The sequence below is a fragment of the Myotis lucifugus genome, unplaced genomic scaffold (genome assembly GCF_000147115.1).
Source record: "Myotis lucifugus unplaced genomic scaffold, Myoluc2.0 scaffold_14, whole genome shotgun sequence".
Taxonomy (NCBI): domain Eukaryota; kingdom Metazoa; phylum Chordata; class Mammalia; order Chiroptera; family Vespertilionidae; genus Myotis; species Myotis lucifugus.
This window is the reverse complement of record NW_005871062.1, coordinates 3,070,199-3,092,539: the sequence shown is the minus strand read 5'-3', so window position 1 is coordinate 3,092,539 and position 22,341 is coordinate 3,070,199. Positions and strand designations below refer to the sequence as shown.

At 41.4% G+C, this 22,341-nt stretch overlaps 1 protein-coding gene across 1 annotated transcript in view; it reads right to left on the bottom strand.

Moving 5' to 3' along the window:
* Positions 1-9,677: 9,677 nt before the first annotated feature.
* Positions 9,678-22,341, bottom strand: part of MB21D2 (Mab-21 domain containing 2) — a 117,017-nt gene continuing 104,353 nt past the window's right edge. Inside the window, 2 exon segments of the mRNA XM_006084763.3 lie at positions 9,678-11,725; positions 11,727-12,505. Coding sequence (XP_006084825.1) covers positions 11,240-11,725; positions 11,727-12,505 — 1,265 coding nt within the window. The 3' untranslated portion in view covers positions 9,678-11,239.

Here is a 22,341-nt window from a genome sequence, read left to right as displayed (position 1 = left end):
AAATGGCCAAGTTAACATTACCAGTAATAGGAAAATCTAAACAATGTACCACGGGATGGAGTGCATTAAGAACTCAATAGATTTTACTGCCAATGAAGCAAAAATTAATTCTGTACAGGAAAAATTGACAAGTCTAAACTTAAGGGCATTCTACAAGTTAACTATCTAGTAATCTTCAAAAGTGCCAAGGCCCTAAAAGCTAAGAAAAGACTGAAAAATGGTTCTAGAAGGAGAGTAAATAAATGTGACAATTAAATACAATGTGAGAATCTGGCCTGGACTTTTTTGCTGTAAAGGACATTACTAGGGATATTGACCAAACTTGAATTGACCATATTGAATGCTTAGCTAGTAACAATATATCAATGTTAATTCTCTAATTTTGACAGCTATATTGTGGTTATGTAGGAAAATTTCATTGTAGTAGGAAATACACAAGTATTTGGTTCTGATGGGTCATCATATTTGCAATTTACTCTCCAAAGATTCAGAGGAAAAATGTCTTTGTATTGTACTTTGAAATTTTCTGTAAGGTTGACATTGTTTTTTTAAAAAAGAAGAGTTAATTAGAAGGGAGATGAGAATAGACACATAGCAAAGCAAATAAAAAGTGGCAAAAAAATAAAAACAGAAAATTTAAAAATAAGATTTTAAGACAATGGCACACATGAAAGAACAGCAAAGGAAATGAAATATGGATATTAATAGAATCCCTACAAAAATAATAAAAACATAAACAAATATTTAAAACTATCTTTTTCAGAAAACTTTCTAAATAAAAAAAAAGTTCTTAAATATCATGCTGAAATGAAACTCCAGAACTGCTTAAATATTTCCCAGAATGGTCAAACCAAGATGTATCCTAATGTGAAATTTCAATGCTAGCACAAAGAGAAAACATGAGAATGGGTAATCCAAACAGAAGACAAAATGACATTGGGAACAAAATCAATAGTCATTTAAAAATAAGATAATATATTTTGAGTGGTTTCCTTTAGCTCTTGATGAGTTCATAGGTGTTATCAATACTGCTCAGTTGTTATTTACTTGAGGAATCAACACAGAGTTTGAGGTGACTGAAAACTAGTCTGTGTGGAAAAAGGAAAAAGTACAAGGGAGAATATTTTCAAAGAAGTAAAGAAAAACATTGATTCTGTACAATCTGAAGTGGAATCTGCCAAGATGTGTTAACTAATGGAGGTTAAAATATATGTGGAGCAGAACAAAAGCTTAGATCGACAAATTTATAAGGCTTGTAAAAATGTAATACTTAAATCTATGACTATTCATTGTACTGCTCATCAGCAGGTATTCTGAGGCAATGTTTGAATTTATCATGTATTCTAAACACAGTGGCATGAACCATGAACTTCGTGTGCTCTTGTAGCTGTAACCATTGGCAACTCTGAGAACTTTTGTTCAGAAATAGAAGTTGGGTAGCCTTAACTGCCAACCACACAGAAAGTTAGTGACTCAGCACTGGTCAGTTGTTTCTGGGACTTTTTTGGCACAGGGGTGAGATTACAAATTTTCTGGATGAGAAAAACTGCCCTACTGTTGAGCCTTGAATGGCTTTGAAAATTAGCTGTTTCTACAAACTTGATAATACTTCTTAATAAATTCCATCAAAAATAATGAGACAATACAGTGCTTATATGTGAAACTTATTCAGTTGTAAAGTCACTTCAGTGACAACTTACGTTTGAATCTCAAGCACTGTCAAACTGCTTATAGATTTCCCATGCTGTCAAGAGTTAAAACAAGAAGTGAGATTCCATTTCCACACAAATTTACAGCAGATATATTTTCTAAGTTTCAACTTCAGTTCCAGCAGCATTTTTCAGACCTCAATATAGGAAGAAATGGAACTACCTGAATTTCTTATACTTCATTCCCATAGTGGCCCCTCTGTACCTCCCTAAGATCCTCCCTCATCCTACACTTTCCCACCATCTCTATAGTTTTATAAATCCTTGTATCCTTCAAAGCTTTCCCTAAACATCGCAGCCCAAGACTTGTCTCTAAGCTCAATTCCTATGATAACTATTTGCTGGTATTACATTTGACCCTCTCTGTATATACCTTTTTCTGCTTATTATATATGCACCTACACAACCAATATTTCCCCATAAACACTATAAGTTTCTTGAGGGGGAAAAGCTACATCTTAGACTACGACTCAATAGACCCTCTTGGCAATAGCTGAAAGGTTGGAAAATGTTGGTTCATTAACTGCTTGAGCAAGTATTTTGATAGTTGCAAAGATGAAAGTGATGAATGAAGAACTCTGGAAAGACTCATCCGCACTCTGCTGCTACAAATTTAATTCAACCAACAAATCCTAGGTACAATATTTACTTACTTTTGGCTAGTCACAGAAATGAACCTAAAATTGTCTCTACCCCCAGGAAATAAAAGGTTAAGTAGCATTATTCACTGCGGTGGTTCTCAACTACAGGCAATTTTGCTCCCCAGGGGACATTTGGCAATGTCACAGTGGGAGGTACAGGATGCTGCAGGCCTCTAGTGAATAGAGCCAGGGAAGCTGCTAAAGATCCCACAATGCACAGGGCAGCTGTCCACAACAAAGACTCATCTGGCTCAGAATGTCAATCATACCAAGGTAGAGAAACCCTATTTTACTGTGCCAGCATGGGCTGACATATGTGAAAACAGTTATCAATATTTGTTTTTATCTTAATTAGGACATTTCCATGTGACTCGTTTTTTTATATCTGAAAATCTAGGCCTGATGTTCTCCCTCAACATTCACTCCCATTTCACTAAAAACTTCACCAGGCTGTAAACCAGTCCTCCTCTTTCATCTGGGTGCTCAGTAAACATCTGTTGAATGAATATAACTGAGTATTGAAATGTTTTCCACTCTTCTTTCACCCCACAACACATTGTTTTAAACATTTGCTATCTAGAACTACTGACCCTTCAGAAATCTAAGGACCTTCAGATATCATCACATGTTTTGTGGTACTTAAGACAAGGACACATTTTTTTTAAATAACTTCTTATGGGAGATTCTAACATGTAAAGTGGATAAAAATAGAGATGCTCCATCATCTGGAGCCCAATGGCCAGAACACTATGGTATTCCCTAAAGTGAACAATGAAAATCCAACCTCTTCAGAAAACTGAAGTAGAAAGTAAAGGTAACTAGAATCAAGTCACAAGGCTAGACAGTGGTAGGTCATTAACTGAAGCTGCATTCATTCATTAAGTGCCCTGGAAGACAAGTGCAGGACAAAGGTTCCTATTTTGTTGAACTAACGTAATAACATACTATGCTCATATGTGTGTGTAGTTAGAACTCATATACATCTGAGTATCTAGGGTTGGTGCCCCCACCCCACCCCATCCCCCGCACACACATTCACCTCCATTTCACTTGGCTAAAACTCCATGAGGCCCCTCTCCACTATGGAGAATCAAGACTTGAACAAAATCTATGGATCAACTAGCTACTAGTATAAAGACATTTCAACGTGAGTCACTCTTTCCAGTGAGATAGGTACTTGTATAAAATCAATTTAGGCAGAAGAAAAATTAGAGAAGTCCTTTAATATCCACTTGTCCTTCCATGTAGATAAATGATTCTTAATGGGAAGAATGTTATTGCAAAACAGTGTTTTAGGAGAATGTATAGTTTGACATAGTCTGTAAATTTATTTTTAAAACAAACCCTGGTACCTATAATTTTCATAAGACAAACCTTAGAAAGCATGTCAAAATATTTTTCGCTGGCTGGTAGGAACACTTAAAAGACAGTGATTCTCTAATAATAGGAACATGAAAAAGGGGTGTCTAAGAGAATTTTACTAGGAGAGGTTGAAGCATGAGGTTTTGTGTTTATCAAAAGACTGCAGGATTTTTTTAAACAGGGAACTTCATGTAATGACTTGGTGCCTTTCAATGTCCTACAAAGCTGTTGTTAAAACAATATAGAGAATTGAGTCTGGACATAAGTGAATAGAAAATAAGCAGGCAGTCAATGCCAATGTTCAGGGATCTTTTAGGTTAGGGCCCTCATAGTGAAGATGAGAAAACCATTCTTGGACTATGTTCCTCTGTCCTATTCTGTATTATACTTTGCTTTGACTCTACTCCACACTATCAGCATTAAAAAAAAAAATCAAGAAGACCGGAAGGTCAATAAGACAGCCAAGAAGGATCTGGCTGGCTGGAGTCCTGCTGTGACTTGTCAGAGTCATAGGACTATGATGGGAGACATGGCCCCAAAGGTTTCCACCACGAGGTGCACCTGGTAGGTAGAGACCAAATTTAAGCAGATTATATACTCAACATAGTCTTACCTTCTTGTCATGCAAATCCCTGAATGGCTTTGTTTCTCTCAAAATTTTTGTATTAAAAAATACTGAACAAAACTGATGTGTGAGCTCAGTAAGTTCAATGCTCAGGCTATACTTAGTGACCTGAGAACAAAAAAAAAAAAAAAAGCTTCCATTTTCCAGTAAAATCCTTTTGTAAGCCACAGCTTTATAAAATGTGACAAAGGCAGCTGTGCAGAGGGCACAGAGAGATCTGTACCTATGACCATGAGACTGGCCCTGGGGAGCTCTTAGAACAATAATGCCACCCTGGAGTGAGAGGAGGACGGGGAGGAGAATAAGCAAAAGCAACATCCTCTCATTAATTCACCCAGCTGAGCACTCCCTGCCATTTCTATCCACCTCAGTCTGGGTCTGCAAATCCCATTTTCAAGTCATAAATTGTCGTTAATTAATTTCAGGTATGTAAATAGATAAATGTATAAATCTAAAGTTGAGATTATTTGGCAGAAGCAGCAATCCTAGATTGGGAAAGTCAGAAAGGAAGTGAGCAGCTACCTCAGTTCTGCATTTTACGGGTAAGGATGTCAAGTCAAAGAAACAACTTTTAGCCTCTACCCACATCTAGCCCCTTTAGCTTCCGTGATGAATTGGTGGAACAGAAGACGGCAGATGCAACATTTCAATGCCTGTCTCTACCCAAGTCACGTTAAGAGTCTGTTTATCCTGAAAACAAATGAAAAGTGGTCTAGAAATTCAAACATTCTCATCTCAACTGCCATTTCAAAATAAGGCTCAATATAGCTGGAACTATCTTTGAACAACAATGCTTTTACATGGGGGATTGACATTTGACTTTTTGAAATTTCTATATTATTCTTAACTACACAGACCCAGGCATATGTGCTCTCTGATGGCTGATGAATGAATGTCTGGACCCAGCTGTAGATTGAAAACTTCCATCTAAACTTAGAAAACCAGGATCACACTACATTAGTATAAAATTCAGTGCCATGGAGCAAATGGTCTATGAAACATGATGCTTTTGAATGAACTGCTAATAGGATATCACTATAAAACAGAGAAACACAATTATTGTAAATTATTACAGCTTAATTTCTACCATAAACAATGCATGTTTTCTTAAAAAGTAAAAAATATTATTTTCCAGCTAATTAACAAAAGTAGAATTTTAGACAAGTTGCCAATAATCCTCCACTGGTGAATATTTATTCTAAACAATGTTTGGATCATATATTCTTTGTTTACCTACTAAGGAAATTACAGCATGAGGTACATTTTTTAAATTGGCTATTTTCCTCAGAGAGGAACATTAATTACATCAATCCAATCAGTTAAAAATGTGTTTTTACCTGATATTAACAAAGTAACAGTAACAGGAAGTGATGCCCATCCTTCCTTTAGCCTAAGTAGTAGTTAACGCTCCATTTAATGGCAAAAAGTTTTACCCTCCAGGTCAGCATATGGTGAGTGTGTAATAAAAATCTTTCCCGGACCCCTATGAACGACCAGCTGGAAATGAGACAGCTCCACCAGCAGCCTTGGACGGCTCCAAGGAAGTGGTTCTGCAGAGAGCTTTGCCGAACAAAGTGCAGGTATTTCCCTGAGGACCAGGCTGAACTCTCTAGCAGCAGGAAGCCGCCTGACCTCAGAGTCCAGCAGCTGCTGCCAAGCACAAGCTTCCTTTTCCTTCCCAGCATCCCATCCATGGCTGATCTTGTCAGGAAATTTTCCTCAGCAAGGTAATTATCTGATCCACACAATCAGCACTTAGCTGTAACCAGCCAATGGGTGGAATCCTCCCAGGAAGTGTTAGTCACCCTGAAGCAGGGGTGGGGAACCTTTTTTCTGCCAAGGACCATTTGGATATTTATAACATCATTCGAGGGCCATACAAAATGATCAACTTGAAAATTGGCCTGTCCTATTGGGTCAAACATTTAATTAACTCACCCTAAATGCCTTGGCAGGGCCAGACCAAGTGATTTCATGGGTCTTATATGGCCCACGGGCCAAACGTTCCCTACCCTTGTAAAGCAACTTCTAGTCAGTGATGTGAAAGCAAGTGTGTGTGTAAAGGGTGGTGCAGAAATCACTAAGGACCCTTCAACTAGCTCTAGAACAGGGGTTCTCAACCTGTGGGTCGCGACCCCTTTGGGGGTCGAACGACCCTTTCACAGGGGTCACCTAAGACCATCAGAAAACACATATAATTACATATTGTTTTTGTGATTAATCACTATGCTTTAATTATGTTCAATTTGTAACAATTCAAATTGTTGGGGGTCACCACAACATGAGGAACTGTATTAAAGGGTCGCGGCATTAGGAAGGTTGAGAACCACTGCTCTAGAAGCTGCCTGTTGCCCTGCTTCCTCATGTCTCCACCTGAAAATAAAATTAGCCATGTAAGGAAATGCCTCTCATTTTCTCTGAAGCAATTATTTACAACTAGAGACCTGGTGCACGAAATTTGTGCATGGTGGTGGTGGTGGTGGTGGGGGTGTCCCTCAGCCCAGCCTGCATCCTCTCCAATCTGGGACCCCTTGGGCAGTCAAACATCCCTCTCACAATCCTGGACTGCTGGTTCCTAACTGCTCACTTGCCTGCCTGCCTGATTGCCCCTAACCCAGGGGTGGGCAAACTTTTTGACTCAAGGGCCACAATGGGTTCTTAAACTGGACCGGAGGGCCGGAACAAAAGCATGGATGGAGTGTTTGTGTGAACTAATATAAATTCAAAGTAAACATCATTACATAAAGGGTACGGTCTTTTTTTTTTTTTTTTTTTTAGTTTTATTCATTTCAAACGGGCCAGATCCGGCCCGCAGGCCGTAGTTTGCCCACGGCTGCCCTAACCACTTCTGCCTGCCAGCCTGATCGCCCCTAATTGCTCCCCTGTCAGCCTGATTGACGCCTAACTGCTCTCCTGCCGGCCCGATCGCCCCCAACTGCCCTCCCCTGCAGGCCTGGTCGCCCCCAGCTACCCTCCCCTGCTGGCCTGATCTTGCCCCCCCAACTGCCCTCCCCTGCAGGCCTGGTTGCACCCAACTGCCCTCCCCTGCTGGCCTGATCTTGACCCCAACTGTCCTCCCCTGCTGGCCTGATCTTGCCCCCAACTGCCCTCCCCTGCCGGCCCAATCACACCCAACTGCCCTTCCCTGCCAGCCATCTTGTGGCAGCCATCTTGTAACAACATGAGGGCGGCGATCTTGTGATGACGTCGCATGAGGGCATGACACCACCTAGTCTTTTATTATATAGGATAATTGTGGGGACAATCCTATTTTTAAAATGTCTGGTCCTGACTAGCTTCATCACTCTAAAATTAGTCTTTACTTGCATCTTTGGATCTTCCAGTTCAGATGAGAAAGGCAGAGAATAATCTACTCTTAAAATATGTGAAACCAGGACTCATCAGAGGATTGAAAACCTGTTCAGTTACAGCTGGTGAATTCCCACAACCAAAGAAATCAGTTGTAAGTAAGGCTGAAATCATGACTCCTTCAGGCTTTTTATATTGTACTTAAAACAAGAGATTTTAACCAATTTTCCAGGATTCAGAAGAAAAAATTAGTAGTTCAATGATTTTCTAAGTTTCAGACAAGGAAAGATATCAGACTACATCCTAGTTCTACCTACCTTCAACAATGCCTGGCCTAAGAGTCTTAGGTTTATAGTACCAGGAATTTAAAAAGTTTTAAAATTAGATCCTCCCTAGCCTGTTTGGCTCAGTGGATAGAGCGTCGCCTGGGGACTGAAGGGTCGCGGGTTGGATTCCAGTTAAGGGCATGTACCTCGGTTGTAGGCTCCTTCCTGGCCCAGGCCCTGGTTGGGGCACATGCAGGAGACAACCAATCGATATGTTTCTCTCACATCGATGTTTCTCTCTCTTTCCCTCTCTCTTCCATTCTCTTTCTAAGAAAAAAAAAAATCAATGGGAAAATATCCTTGGGTGAGGATTAAAAAAATTGACTAGATCCCAGGGGCCTCTGGACTTGTCATGAAGTTTAACAAGAATCTGCAGTGTTTTTCACTAGCACTAGAGGTGCAAAGGGAAACGAAGTGCCAAGAGGCTCACTCAAGCGAGATTATCACATCTGTAATTCAATTTTGTCTGCAAACACAGCACTTAAAATATTGAAAATGCTGCTAATCATATTTGAGATGCCAATTCCAAGCACAGGTATAGCAGTTTACACTTGACTAAAGGGAGCCAATGCTTTTGAATATGCTTGCTACTTCAGCAGTTTGTAACCATTTCTTTGAACCAAGGAAGTCTAGCATAATGGTTAAAGTATAATAAACTTTAACAGACTTTCACCAGGTACATATTTATTAGTTATAGAGGCTTTGCTATTCTTTGGAATTAATGAAATCAGACAGTATAAACCAGCTTTTAGATAAACTACATGGATACCCTTGATATATGTCCCCAGAAAGAAAAAGAGCACACACAATAACTTAGTTTAAATACACTGAAATAGTTTGGTACACCAGTTTAAATTAATTTTGATGAATTGAACCACATTCAAACTGCTAAAAGAACTAAGTGTTGACTCATTTAAGTAGAAAGTCCAGTGGGGAGAGAGGTCTCAGACTTGGGAGGGAGGAGGGCAGAGTCTGGTGACTCATGTTACGCCCCACCACGCCCAATCTCTCAGTAGTATCATCCAATGTCAGCTTCATCCTCAGGCTGGCTCTAGCCATGATGATGGGATAGCTGTCAGAGTGGCAGAGGCCAGGTGCTTCCTCTTCCATGTCCAGCATGCATGCTCTGCCCAGCATCCCACGCTAGGATCCTGAGCATGTCCCTGATGGGAGCAGCTTACATTGCATGCCAATCCCTAATTAATGACTGTGGCCAGGGAAATGGTTGTGTCAATGGGCCTATACCAATCAGGGTAGAGTCTGGAGCTGGGGATAAAGTCATTTCCCAAGAAAGACATAGATTATGTGGAGGACAGGTAGTACTGGTAGTAAAAAATAGGGAAAGGGAAGAAAGAACACTGGGTGTTCCCTACGTGACCATCTGGCTTCAAAGACAATAGTGAGCCCCAACTTTACTGAAAATTACTGTTGGGATTACTAATAAGAAAATATTTTTCAGCCCCAGCTAGTTTGGCTTAGTGGCCTGCGGATTGAAGGGTCCCGGGTTTGATTCTGGTGAAGGGCACATGCCCAGGTTGCAGGCTCGATCCCGAGTAAGGGGAGTGCAGGAGGCAGCCGATCAATGATTCTCTCTCATTATTGATCTATCTCTTTCTCCCTCTCCCTTCCTTTCTGAAATCAATACAAATATATTTTTTTAAAAAAGTTTCCATATTACAAACTAACAACAGCAATAACAACAAAATTCCAAGGCCAGTATGTTTCTTTTATTATGATTTTTTTTTTGCGTGTTTGACTTAAGATGGTTGAAGGATTTCATTTTCATTTATAAACATTACATTAATTCCCATGCAAAAACCCAGGACCGCATATGCCTGATTTCGATCAAACCTGTAGGTCTGGACATTCAAGATCAAAGTCAAAATGTTGCTTGACCTTTCCAGTAGTAGACATCATGGTCATCTTTGAGAGATCAGCAGGCCCCCTGACCTCTCAAACCCCACAGTTGGCAATGAGTCCATTCAAAAACGGAGCCAATGCCATGCGGCACCTAAACCCGGCAGGAAACTTCGTTCATGAAGACAGGATAGCTCTACTCCAAGGCTGGTGCCCACAGACATGTCCTGGTTCCTGCTCTATAGCAAAACCTGTTTTGGAACAGGCATGATATCTTCTATTTGGGGATTATAAATTCTTCCTGCCAGTTTTCCTCAAAACTCTCAGTAGAAGCAAAGAGACTTTACAAAAAAAGCTAACCTCTATAACCCCAAAAGAAATACATACAAAGACACCTATTCTATCAAGTATATATTTTACCCAGCTTCAGATAAAGTCACTCAGCAGGTATAAAGCTTTAAAAACTTCTCTCAGTAAGATAGGAACCAGGAATATCAAAGAGGGCAAAACAGAAGCCCATAATTAAAGGAGGACTAAACAAATGTAAAGAATCATTCCATTGATTGCAAGAAATGGGCTAAATTTAAAAAAAAATATGATAGCATTTCAACAGATGTCAATTTATATTGAAACACACACATTGGAACTCTGACAATGTCAAAGATTTCATTAGTGCAAATAACAATTATAATGGTATGCTCTTTAATAATATTTAAATAAGACTTCAAATACACACACTAAAACTACCATTTGGGAACCTTAATTCTGTTTGGAAAGCTGTCAAACATTCCCTCCAAGCCATCCGAAGTTCTGATTTGAGGACAATTACATTCAATGAAGTTGCTCCAAAACAGAATTTGTAGCATTTTCACTTTCAAAATCGACATTGCTAGGTGGGAAGGGAAAACTAGTCTGGCCACTGGTCAGAAGAATCCAATCCAGCTAGCATACCGGGTGGTTCCCAGCTTCAAATATCTGTAGTGAAGATAGCTCATTAAAAGAAAAGAAAATAAAGACAAATAAAACAAAACAAAAAATAATAGAATCCTTATGTGTCAGGATGAGGTCTGTTTCCCTATCCCCATTAACAAATTTGCACAAAGTATGAAACAGAAAAAAAGCAAGAGAATTCATGGGCATCTCAGTCTATGGCTCAAGGTCTCCTTAAAAAACAAAACAAAAATGAAATATGTGACAAGAACTATAAACAGTAAACAAACCCAGAGGCAGCGTATGAAATAGTAATATACTGTTTCAGAGCCTGCACCGCCCTGCAAAACAGACTTCCAATGTGTTCTTAACAGATCCAATCTAGGCTGGATGTGTAGAAAACGGAAAGACGGCGGCACGGACCACAAGACACAGGATGCAAGTTTTAGAACCAGGAAAACCAAAAGGCAGCAAAAATGCTCAGAAAAATTTATCATCAATTCTGAAATGGGGCCTGGTGACATCATCAGGGTTAATAAAGACAGAGATGGACTTCCCCGGGTTCTCAGTCACTAGCTGCTGCAGTTTTTTGGCCAAACGGTCATCAGGCTGGTTGGGGTCCCCTCCGTCCGACTGCGGGGAGGGGATGCTGGTGGTGCTCCCCCGCCTCTGCAGCTCCAGCGTCAGCCGGTTGGCGGCCTTGACATGCTCGATGGCCGTGCGCAAGTGCTCTGCGGGGTCAGAGCGGACGGAGGACAGCTTGCGCGCCTGGAGCATGACCGTCTCCTCCGACAGGTGCTCCAGCATGTTGCACTGAGGGATGAAGTAGTTGGGACACATCTTGTTGACCAGACAGTGCTGCAGGTCATCGATGAGGCCCAGTAAAAAGTGGGCTGCATAGTCTTCTTGAGCCAAGTAGTTGGCAGGAAGTCTGTCGCAGGCCCAGAGCATCATGCTCCGCAGGTGGGTAGGGGCTAATGGCCTTGGGCCGGGACAGGAGTTTAATGATGATGGCTTTGCAGGCCTGGTAGGCCTGCATGAGGCTGCTGGAGATGCACTTCTTCAGCTGCACCTCGCTCCTGGCAAAGGACAGCCGCCACTCATTGTCCTTCTTCCCCTTGTAGGAGCAAGCAGGCACCAAGTAAAACCCACTGATGACCTCTTCCTCTGTGATCTTCCCATCCCAAAAGTGGTTCTCCATGAGCCAGCTCTGGGCCACTGCAGGCCAGCCTTTGAAAGACACCACAGGGACAATATCGTACAACATGCGACTGCTCCCCACACCCAGGATGATGGAGATGATGGTCCCATTCTTTTCTACCTTCTCCACCTTTGGCATCCCTCGCTGGGGTTTCTTCTGTATCTCCGATAGGACGATGCTGATGGAGTCATAGAACCAGTCGGCCACTTTGGTTGGGGAGAAGAAGTAGTTGGTGGCACCGTTGATGTGATCCACGATGGTGCAGCAGTCTTTCCATTTACTGATCGTCCCCTCATCAAAGAGCCGGAGGCTCAGCCAAGAGTGGCACAAGGCTGAGTGGCGCATATCGAGTGTCACAGGCTGATTGCGGTCATGCAGCTTAAGGGCTGGCACCAGGAGGGTAAAATCCATATCGTAGTCAGTCCCCCGGGCATAGATATTAAGCTCATCCAAGTCCAGGTCCACCACGCCTTCCCGGACTCCCCCAGAGAGCAGCAGGTACTCATTGGCCACTGGAAGTTTTTGGTCCAGCTTCTGCACCATTCCTAGAAACAGGAAGAGAAAGTACTATTACAGGAAGCACAGACATAATAGGCTTATGCATCAATACAGAATGTGCGGAGCCTCCCAAACCACTGCTCATTGTTAGTACAAAATCAAATCTTAGGCTCCTGCACAGACCCCACCTTGAGTCCACTCTTTTCCAAGTGGGAGAATTATGATAGATTTTTCTCTCTCAGTGGCAACAGTATCACTTTCAATCATAAACTCCTCTTCCCCCAGTCATTACCTGGATTAATGGTATGGCCACACTCAGTGACCAGGCTGAAAACCTCAGTAAGCTTCAACTCCTCCTTCCCGGTTCTCCATCTCTGTTGCCATCAGACAAAGCCAGGCTCTCCGGTCTCTTGCCAAAGCAGTCTCCTCCCCCAGGCTCTCCCTGCTTAAAACAGTTCTCTACACCAGCGAAGGACACTGTGGGCTGTGGACGCTGGGAGTGGGACACTTTCAGAGGGCAGGGAGGTCACAATTCTTTTCATTGTGCTAAGACATTGTCTTTTCTCTGTGGTCACACTTGAACTGATGGTATAAAAGCAATTGGAGTGCAAAGCTGCTTAGTACTAGTCAAAACAATTGCACCCAATTGTATGAGCAGTCACTGGATTCTGTGCTATTGGCATGCACTAGCATTAAAAAAAAAAATCCAGTTGCACTTAAGAAAATCCTCAATGGAAACAAAAAGATTAGTTTTGTTAAATGCCAACTCTTGAGCTACCTTTCTTATATCCAGATACCCCGTGTGAGGAAATGGGAAGTAACTGTAAAGCACTTCCTCTTCATGCTGAAACACAAAAGCTGTCTTTAAGGAAAGCGCTCATGTGCCCTGGCTGGGTAGCTCGGCTGGTTAGAGCGTTGTCCCAATACACCAAGGTTTCCAGTTCTATGCCCAGTCAGGGCACATATAAGAAGCAACCAATGAATGCATCAGTAAGTGGAACAACAAGTCAATGTTTCTCTCTCTTCTATCCTATCATCTCTCTCTAAAATCAATCCGTAAATAATTTTAAAAAGTAAAAGAAAAGCACTCATGTGACTCTGAGTTGTGGCCTAAATTGGCTGCTTTGCTCAAGGAACACCATTTTTACTTTAAAAACAATTGATAAACTATGGATATTCAGACAGTTATTTGATAGACATTTTCATTTAAAATGACCACAATTAGCCTGTCTTCATAAAAATGACTGAAGTACTTATTGACATAAAAAAGGAGCTTCCGCCGAAACCGGTTTGGCTCAGTGGATAGAGCGTCGGCCTGCGGACTGAAGGGTCCCAGGTTCGATTCCGGTCAAGGGCATGTACCTGGGTTGCGGGCACATCCCCAGTAGGGGATGTGCAGGAGGCAGCTGGTCGATGTTTCTCTCTCATCGATGTTTCTGACTCTCTATCTCTCTCCCTTCCTCTCTGTAAAAAATCAATAAAATATATTTTATAAAAAAAAAAAAAAAGGAGCTTCCATAAAAATATTAATTTTTAGAAAACTCATCGCATCATGAACTTAACATCTTTCCAAATAGTATACTTTTCTGATGAGACCGGTGGTAATGTAACAGATGTGACTTTTTTTTATGATATTCTGAGCTATTTGAGAAAGAGAACCATGTCTCCAATATTTATTAAGCAGGCACAGGGGTCTGCATCCAGTAGGCACACAACTGAAGCTCTGACTGAACGACAAATGGCTAGATGGGATTAACAGGGCGTAAACCTGAAGTGCTGCGATAAAGGCTAGACATAAGTGACGATTCTACCAACAACATGCAAATGTCCCCTCCCTGCCCCCTGTCTTTTATAATACCTTTACTTGTGCTTTATTAAGGGACAGACCACCAGCATCACTCTCTGTGATTTATTTAACAACTTTCCCCACAGATTGCAAAGAACTACTACAAACTCATTCCATTATTCACTGAAATTACCTTTAATCAACATCATTTGTTATTCATAGGACAACCCCAATGCAAATAAATAAACCATTTATATGTATTTATGCTAGCACTGTATTTCAGAATGTAACACACATTTATAAAAAAAAATCCTATTTTTCAAACATTAACCATGAAAAAGTATTTTATTTAGTACCATTTCCTTCCACACAGATTGAAATATATAGCAAGCTCTTACTTTCTTTTTAAAGCAATCAATATGTTATCCAATGTTAAAGAGTCAACAATTTATCAAAAAGAAAATCCAGTGTACCTGACTTTTTGGGCTCTTTCTCACACACCCAGCTCCTTCTTCAATAAAGAATGGCTTATCTCAGCTACTGGGAGTGCTGTCCGTGTAATCCCTTAATGACTGTGTCAGCTGCAAAGAGCCACCTCAACCACAGTCCTGTCCTGCTGTTGGGGTGGGGTGGAGGTACTCCAATAGTTGATCAACATGGGAGCCCCCCTCCCCCTTCAGGGTACTCTGAAGAGTCATCTGAATCCAGAGTTCCCCTAAGGCTGACACTGGGCCTGCAGGGAAATCCAGCTTCTCCCTTTGCCTGATACTGCTTCCTCCCCTCTCTTCCACAGGCACAGAGCCCAGGGCTGCTCCCTTACTAAATACCCTAACTCCATCTCAGGGGCTGCTTCCTGAGGAACCCGATTTAAGACACTACCATACTTAAAAAAATAAAATAAAAAAGACACTAACAAATACCCCAACCCAAAACAGCCTTCACTACAAATCGTCATGGAAGATTTACGTTCCTTGTTTTCAAAATCCAAACATTAACAGCCAGGATTTAAAATTATATAAAATTATGTAAACACTAAGAGAAAGAGTCATTTCTTAATTGTCCCCATGTTTCAGTATCCACCTCATCTTTACAATGGCACACATACTACCACCCCAAGTTGCAGCTTAGCGATGTGAGGAGAAATTAGATTGACTTCTAAGAAGCCAGCATAGGTTTGAGAATCATTTTCACTATTTTATAGAGTTACATGTAGGTACTGTTCCTTTAAAAGAGAAACATTTGATAATGAAATAATTTACTCCTCTTTATTTCAAATATTCTTTCATTCTAGCATTTGGAGTCCCATGAACAGAAATGGGAAAAATCATAAAATGCTGTCCTGTGGTTAGTGATTAAAACCTAAATCAATTAGAAGTGGTGGTATTATTTGGGTACAACACTGTTATCTCCCCCTAGACATAAATAACTCAACATTCTGTACATCCTTTTGCATAGATTGGATCAAACTGGCTCTGAGCACACAAGCTAGATCCTGTCTTTACAACCAGAATAACTCCTGCAGTACCGGCTGGGGAATAATTTGTTTATAAATGTGCCTCAATTTTGCCTTGGATTGTCACAAATTTGGATTATCACAGGTGAGAAAAGCTAAAACTCCCTTCTGCCCTCTGCTGGATTCAAGAAGTTACGTTTTTCTACTTACTACACACTAGAGAACTCCCCTTTTCCTCCCAATTGCTGCTGATGCACTTAGGTAAAATGTTGGCCCTTCTTTCAAAAACGCCATATCAAGTGTTTGCCTAAATGCTAACATTGAGGAGTTAGGGTAATTTTGGACACCTCTTATTCCTTTAAAGTACAGAGAGAACTTTAGCAGCAAATAGAATATGGCTGAGGCTCATTTGCTAAGCTCCTAGAAGTTAGAAACCAAGTCCCTAAGGCCACACTGTTCTGGAAGCTAATCCCTTGTGATCCACATTCACATTTACCCTGCCAGGGCCCATTAGTCCGCAGTTTTATAATTTGGTAACACAAGCTGGAGCCTTCCCCAGCGTTACGCAAATTCAAATTCAAGTTCCCGTCTTGAAAACTTTCCTGGGCCACATTTAAGTGAAAAAGAGCTGACATCAGCTATTACAGCAGATGGGTTGCCATGCAACTAAAACACAGCCAGGGGCTGGGAGGAAGAAAGAGGAGGGGAAAAATGCAGTTGTACACTTTGGCTGTGATCAGTTCCAGCAAGTGCACTTCTGAACTGATCCAAGGATTTTTGTGCATTGCAGGAGGGTAAGATCAAGCGACTCTGTCTGTTTGGCTATTAGTAAATTATCCAACAAAAGGAAAAAGCACACAGACCACTGAGCTTGTTACAGCAAAGAAAAGGAGATATGGCTAAAGAGCTTATTCCTCTGGGTGGGTCTCTTGTTTTCAAAGATTTTCATATGTCTGCTCTTAAATCACAAAGTAAAACTGCCTCAATTCCTGTAACTGATTCCTTGATTTCAGTTTATTTCATAGTTTCTACTTAAGACCTTCCTATTACGGGGGTCTTGAGTTGAAGGTATGAGTTCTTTGTCATCCACTTTGCCCTTTGCTGATTATCTTTAGAATATCAAGTACAGAAAGGAACTCTGTCTCTGACTCCTTTATATTCTACTAAATAAAACTTTAGCACATTCCATTGACTTCAAATTACTAACCTCCATCACTCAAACACAGAATGCAGATAACTAACAACAGAGTACAAGAACTAAGTAATATTTGAAATCAGGCAGGTAGCTTAATAAATACTAAGTAGCCAAGTGAAATTAGTACTTATATAGATTCCTTTAAAAAAAAAAAAACCTGAATAGCTCAATAACATTTGCTGTTTTGCCCCAATTTGTGGCACACCAACAACAGTACCAATCATGGCAATGACTCGTGAATGGGACCATGCTGACAAAGTCCTTCTGTGATTCTGACTCTCCACCCCACCAATCCCCACACAAGGGAGCAGTTTCCGTGGTTGTTAACACTTGGAGTGGGGGAAACGAGTTAAGTCGGCTCGCGTGAATTGCGCGTACTCCGCGGGAGCCGTCTTTAACTCGGTTCATATAGATTTGCGGTGGAGTGCGGGAAACGTGTAAACTCGGGCCGATTGTAACTGCGTATTACCAAATATTTGTTTGTAATCCACCCTTTTGGTGGATGGAACAAAACCAAAAGACAGAGCCATCTTATATTTTGGCGGGAAATTCACCCCACACCGGAGTGTTAATAAACAATATAAAATCTTCCTATAAAAATATTATGGCCCTAGCCGGTTTGGCTCAGTGGATAGTGCACTGGCCCGTGGACTGAGGGGTATGGGTTTGATTCTGGTCAAGGGCACATCACTCGGTTGCAGGCTCAATGCCCAGCCCTGGTTGGGGTGCGTACAGGAGGCAACCAGTCGATATTTCTCTCTCACATTGATGCGTCTCTGTCTCTCCCCCTCCCTTCCACTCTCTGAAAATCAATGGAAAAATATCCTCAGGTGAGGATTAACAACAACAACAACAAAATTATGCCTTATGATTGAAAGGGGTAAATATTTTTGCCAAGCTTCCCTGACATTCTGAGAATTAGGCATGGCCACCTTCTTCTAACAAAGTCACCCATTTATGGGTTTTTAATGTCCTCAATTTGGGGAATGTTTTAGCATTTCCCTCAGTCATGACCAGAAATCATATATATGAAGTACCTCATTTTACAAGTGAAATAAAACTGAGGTTCAAAGAGGAAAAATAACTAATTCGAGGTCACACAGCCCTAGTGGCAGATTAACAGTGTTGTCTTATTTCCACATTTGTGGCAAAGGTCAAAATGCACATACATACTGTTCTCCTAAGACAATGACCCAACTTGTCATGAATGCAGAATGGTTCTAAAGGGAAGTGGCAGAGGTCACAAGGCAAAGTGCCAGCTTTGTGCTTCGTTGGTTAAAGCTGACCTTGGACAGGCAGCAGAACATGTCTGACCATCCGCATTTACTATAAGAAAGAATGGGCCTGACCTGACTTGTAAGAAGCTGTTAGTACTGTGGTCCCAAATAAACATACTATTAGACACAAGAAATACTGAACACAGACACCATAGAGCTTCCCAGGTTTTCAATAAGCTGCAGAGTAGACATTAATATCAATAATTATAGTAATGTGTTTTATAAATCAAAGTCAGTTTTATTTGGCATAGTCTCTGAGATAACGGAATTTAAATCTTTTAGAAAATGGGTTAATTCATGTATGTTAATGACCGATTGACCAAATTATATATAGAAACAGAACTGATTCAAAAGATGCCTCCTCCAATAAGTCTTCCTTGATCTCTTCTCATTTTGACACTAATATCTGTGCAAGAGCATTGGAGTCAGAGTATGACAGGCTTGGCTCTGAATCATACATTTGTCATTTACTACTTAAGTAAGCCTGACATGTTATTTAACCTCTCTGAGCTTCCAATTCCTCATCTATTTAAAACAAATAAAAACCCTACAAAATTGCCCTTTTAGGGTTGATATAAAATGTCTAAGCACATGGTAGATATTTAGTTAATTTTCCCATGTTCTTCCCTTTCTCTACCACCGATGAAACTGATTAACCAAATAGCACCTAGTCCCCCAGATTTGTTCTGAAGATTTACCTGAACAAGACAACCTACCTAAAGCCTCCAGCACACATAAGGCACACATAACAGGTTAGATGAAGCGAAACGAACGGGCACTCTCTCCCCGGCCTGCCGCTGGCCTGGGAATGAACGCCAGCTCTGGTGGAGGCCGTGCTAGAAGACAGGCTGGACGCCAGCCTCCTTGCTCCCTCAGGACCGCTGCCCTGTGGAACGAGTAACCTGCCCCGCTCTGTGAAGGGTCTTGATCTGAATTATTACACTGCACTTTCCGCACCTATTATGGCAGTGGGCTGTGTTCACGGCTTATTGTCCCTCCTACATGAGATAACAATGTAAAGTATTTGGCACAGTAAACGGCAAAGAGGCTCGGCAAATGAAAGATATGATCATAGTCAACAGTCTATAAGCCCGGATAGTCAAGGTTTTATTACCGCAGTGGCTAATACAGAAGTTGGGGTTAGAAGACAACTGCTTGTTAAATGTATCATTTGTTTTAGGCAACTCGAATACCTACCTCATTAACCAGAACCCCGAGATCATGGAATTTGCTACAGGGTATACTATTAAATTTTTTAGTCAGCATATGTCTACAAAATTACTAATAATCCAAAAGTCAGGTTTTGGAGAAAAGCTTATTTTTTCATTATTTTCCATCTTAAAAGTTTACAAAGCTATTCTGCAGAGAGTGCACATGAGTTAGGCCTGGATTCAAGTCTAGTTCATCCATGGCCAACATAATGAACCGCTCTGGGCTTCCGTTTCTTCAATAAAGTTGGAGAATAACAACTACAAGTTGGTTGGGTGGCACAGGAACGAAACAAAAGGCACAGCGAATCACTCAGTGTGCGGTCTGTGCTTACCTGGCAGTCAGTAAGTGGAGGGTTCTGGGCACGTGCTGTCAATATATTTTCCCCGCCCCTAAGCCTTGCCCTTTCCTTTCCTTTTAGCTCTTAGGATAGTTTAAAAGCAAATGGTTTCTGCCAATCAGAACTTACTGTGAAGACTCAAAGGGGAGTCTAATGAGCCCCACTTAGCAGTTTCCCACAGTCCCGACAGGGCACAAAAGGTAGATTTTCCATTTACAAGAGGATTGCTCACTGTTGGAGGCTCATTCCTGACAGATAAAAACAATAGCAAGATCAGCTGAGATCAGGTGCGTTCAGGCTGGTATGGCTGTGGCGGGCTGGGAGAGGTCAATGGGGGAACAAAGGGGACATATGTAATACTTTTAACAATAAAGATTAAAAAACAATAGCAAGTGAAAAGCAAGAGTAATGCCATTATGGCATCAAAAGGCTTCATATGGATACAGAAATGCATCGGCGATGACCAGAGTACCTCTCACCTCATCTTCAGAAGCAATAATCTTGTGATGGAGATGTTCCAAATAAGTCAACTGTCTCTCAATCTCCTCTGCCTGTGGCCCAGCTGAGTGTGGCTTATACTTTACATTCCTTGGGATGTATATGCACCACTCTCATATGTAAACAAAATTAATAACAATTCCTTCTTATTATAATAGACTTCACTTGATTTTACTGTCTCCTCATATATGTGAACCCATGCATGTGGTCCAGATGTGTGTGGAGGAGACACTGTTGATGCCCTGCCCTGCATCCCCAGCCCGCCCAGGACTCCACTTGCAGGTTGGGCAGGTGGTTTCCTGCCAGCTGGCAGCTTCTCCCCCATGGCAGTGGTTCTGCTCCAGGAACGACCAGGACGTGTAGGGGAGTCAATGCAGGAGAACTGGCATCACTGGGGGCAACCCTAACCACCAGAGGACAGGAGTCAGTGGGCAAATGCCCCGGCTTCTCCGGACTCTGGTGGAAAAAGTCTAAGATGGAAAAAAAGAAAAATTCTAAGATGGGCTCTCCACAACTTCCCAGGGGGTCTGTACACTCAGCTTAGCAACAGGCCCTTTACTGACTTTACTTGCTTCTCAGTTTCAACTGCTCTGCTCCCTCACTTGTGCTTCTCAGTATTACCTCCCAAATGAACTGCCACACCATAGTGGTTCTCGTTTCTAAAACTCTGTGCGCGCGCGTGTGTGTGTGTGTGTGTGTGTGTGTGTGTGTGTGTGTAGCAGTGCTAGACAGGCTCATCTCTGCTAATAATTCTGATGTATAATCGACAATAAGAACAGAAGCATAAGCTGATGGTACTGAATTACTTGCTCTTTCTCATATCAAGTCATAGATCTAGTACATGAATCTCACAAAACCAGATCTGAGCACTGTTCTCAAAAAGAGCTCATCAGCTTCCTCCAATCAGCAAACGTGTTTCCCAATGTATTCAGAGTCAGCACGTTGCCTATTCAATTTCTGCTTTGTTGATAACCCAATTCTTCTCATTTCCCAGAGGACATTCTAAAACCTCTTCCAGGTCTGAAGAATTTTGGACAGGTGTAAATTCACACAGCACTTAGAGACAGGCATTTCTTCCCCAAACTACAAAGAAAACAATGGGGAGCAAGGTTTGAGGAGAAGAAGTTAAAACATAGGTAACTCCAGCTTCCCAGTTTGAGTGAAGCATTGTTCAAATGGACCCTTCTCGTTCATATGTAAACGTCTCAAGTAATACATAAAGACCAAATAACCAATTCTCATTTAGCCTCTATTTGAGATTATTCTGCCTGTTTCTCTCAGTGGTGGGGAGTATGGGGGGGGGGCAGTTCAAGTGACATATTTAATCTCTCCATTCAATGACCTTTGTCCATACTTTCTTTAGTGTATTGTTTTTGTTGACCTGTCAGTGTCCCTCTGTCTGGTGACCAGTGGATTATCTCCAAACTTAGCACAACAGAAGTCAGTCGAAGGAATAAATGAAGGTATAGCCTAAAGACAGAGTTTACAGGAATCATCCAGAATGAAAACTGTCAGGGTGACATACTTAGATTGGCGGGGTCAATATGACACTGTCATTTCCAGACATAATGAGAGACTTCAGAGCAATTATCATATTATATGACAATCATATTACATACTCAGAAGAGATGGAAGGGAGAAGCTAGGATCCTCTATGGTAACTACACAAAGGTATCTCCTCTTGTTTTCTGAGAATAATATAACTCCAGGACATTTCTCAAAGCACCAATTTTCAGTCAACAATCATAGCCAGAGACTAGGAGAAAAGTGACTATATAATTATAGAGTGATCTGAGATCAAAGTCTAATCGTTTAAAAAAACGATTATGACAGTACATATTCCCTTTGATATGCAAGAACAGATTCCATCTTCCTAAGCAATTCCCAATAATTGCCAGGAGATGGCAGCCTCACTCCATTCATTTACTGGGAGAGTCTAGCAGGCTCCAAAGTCATAAAATCCTAGAATAAAAGATCTGGGGAAAGCGGCTTAGCAAGGACCTAAGACTATATTAAAAGCATCATCCCAGGGCCTGTTTGCCCCCAGGTACCGCCCAGTGACTCACAAATTTGCCTTTTGGTCTCCCACAGGAAATTTAGTAACTCAGGAGCTGACAGGTTCCAA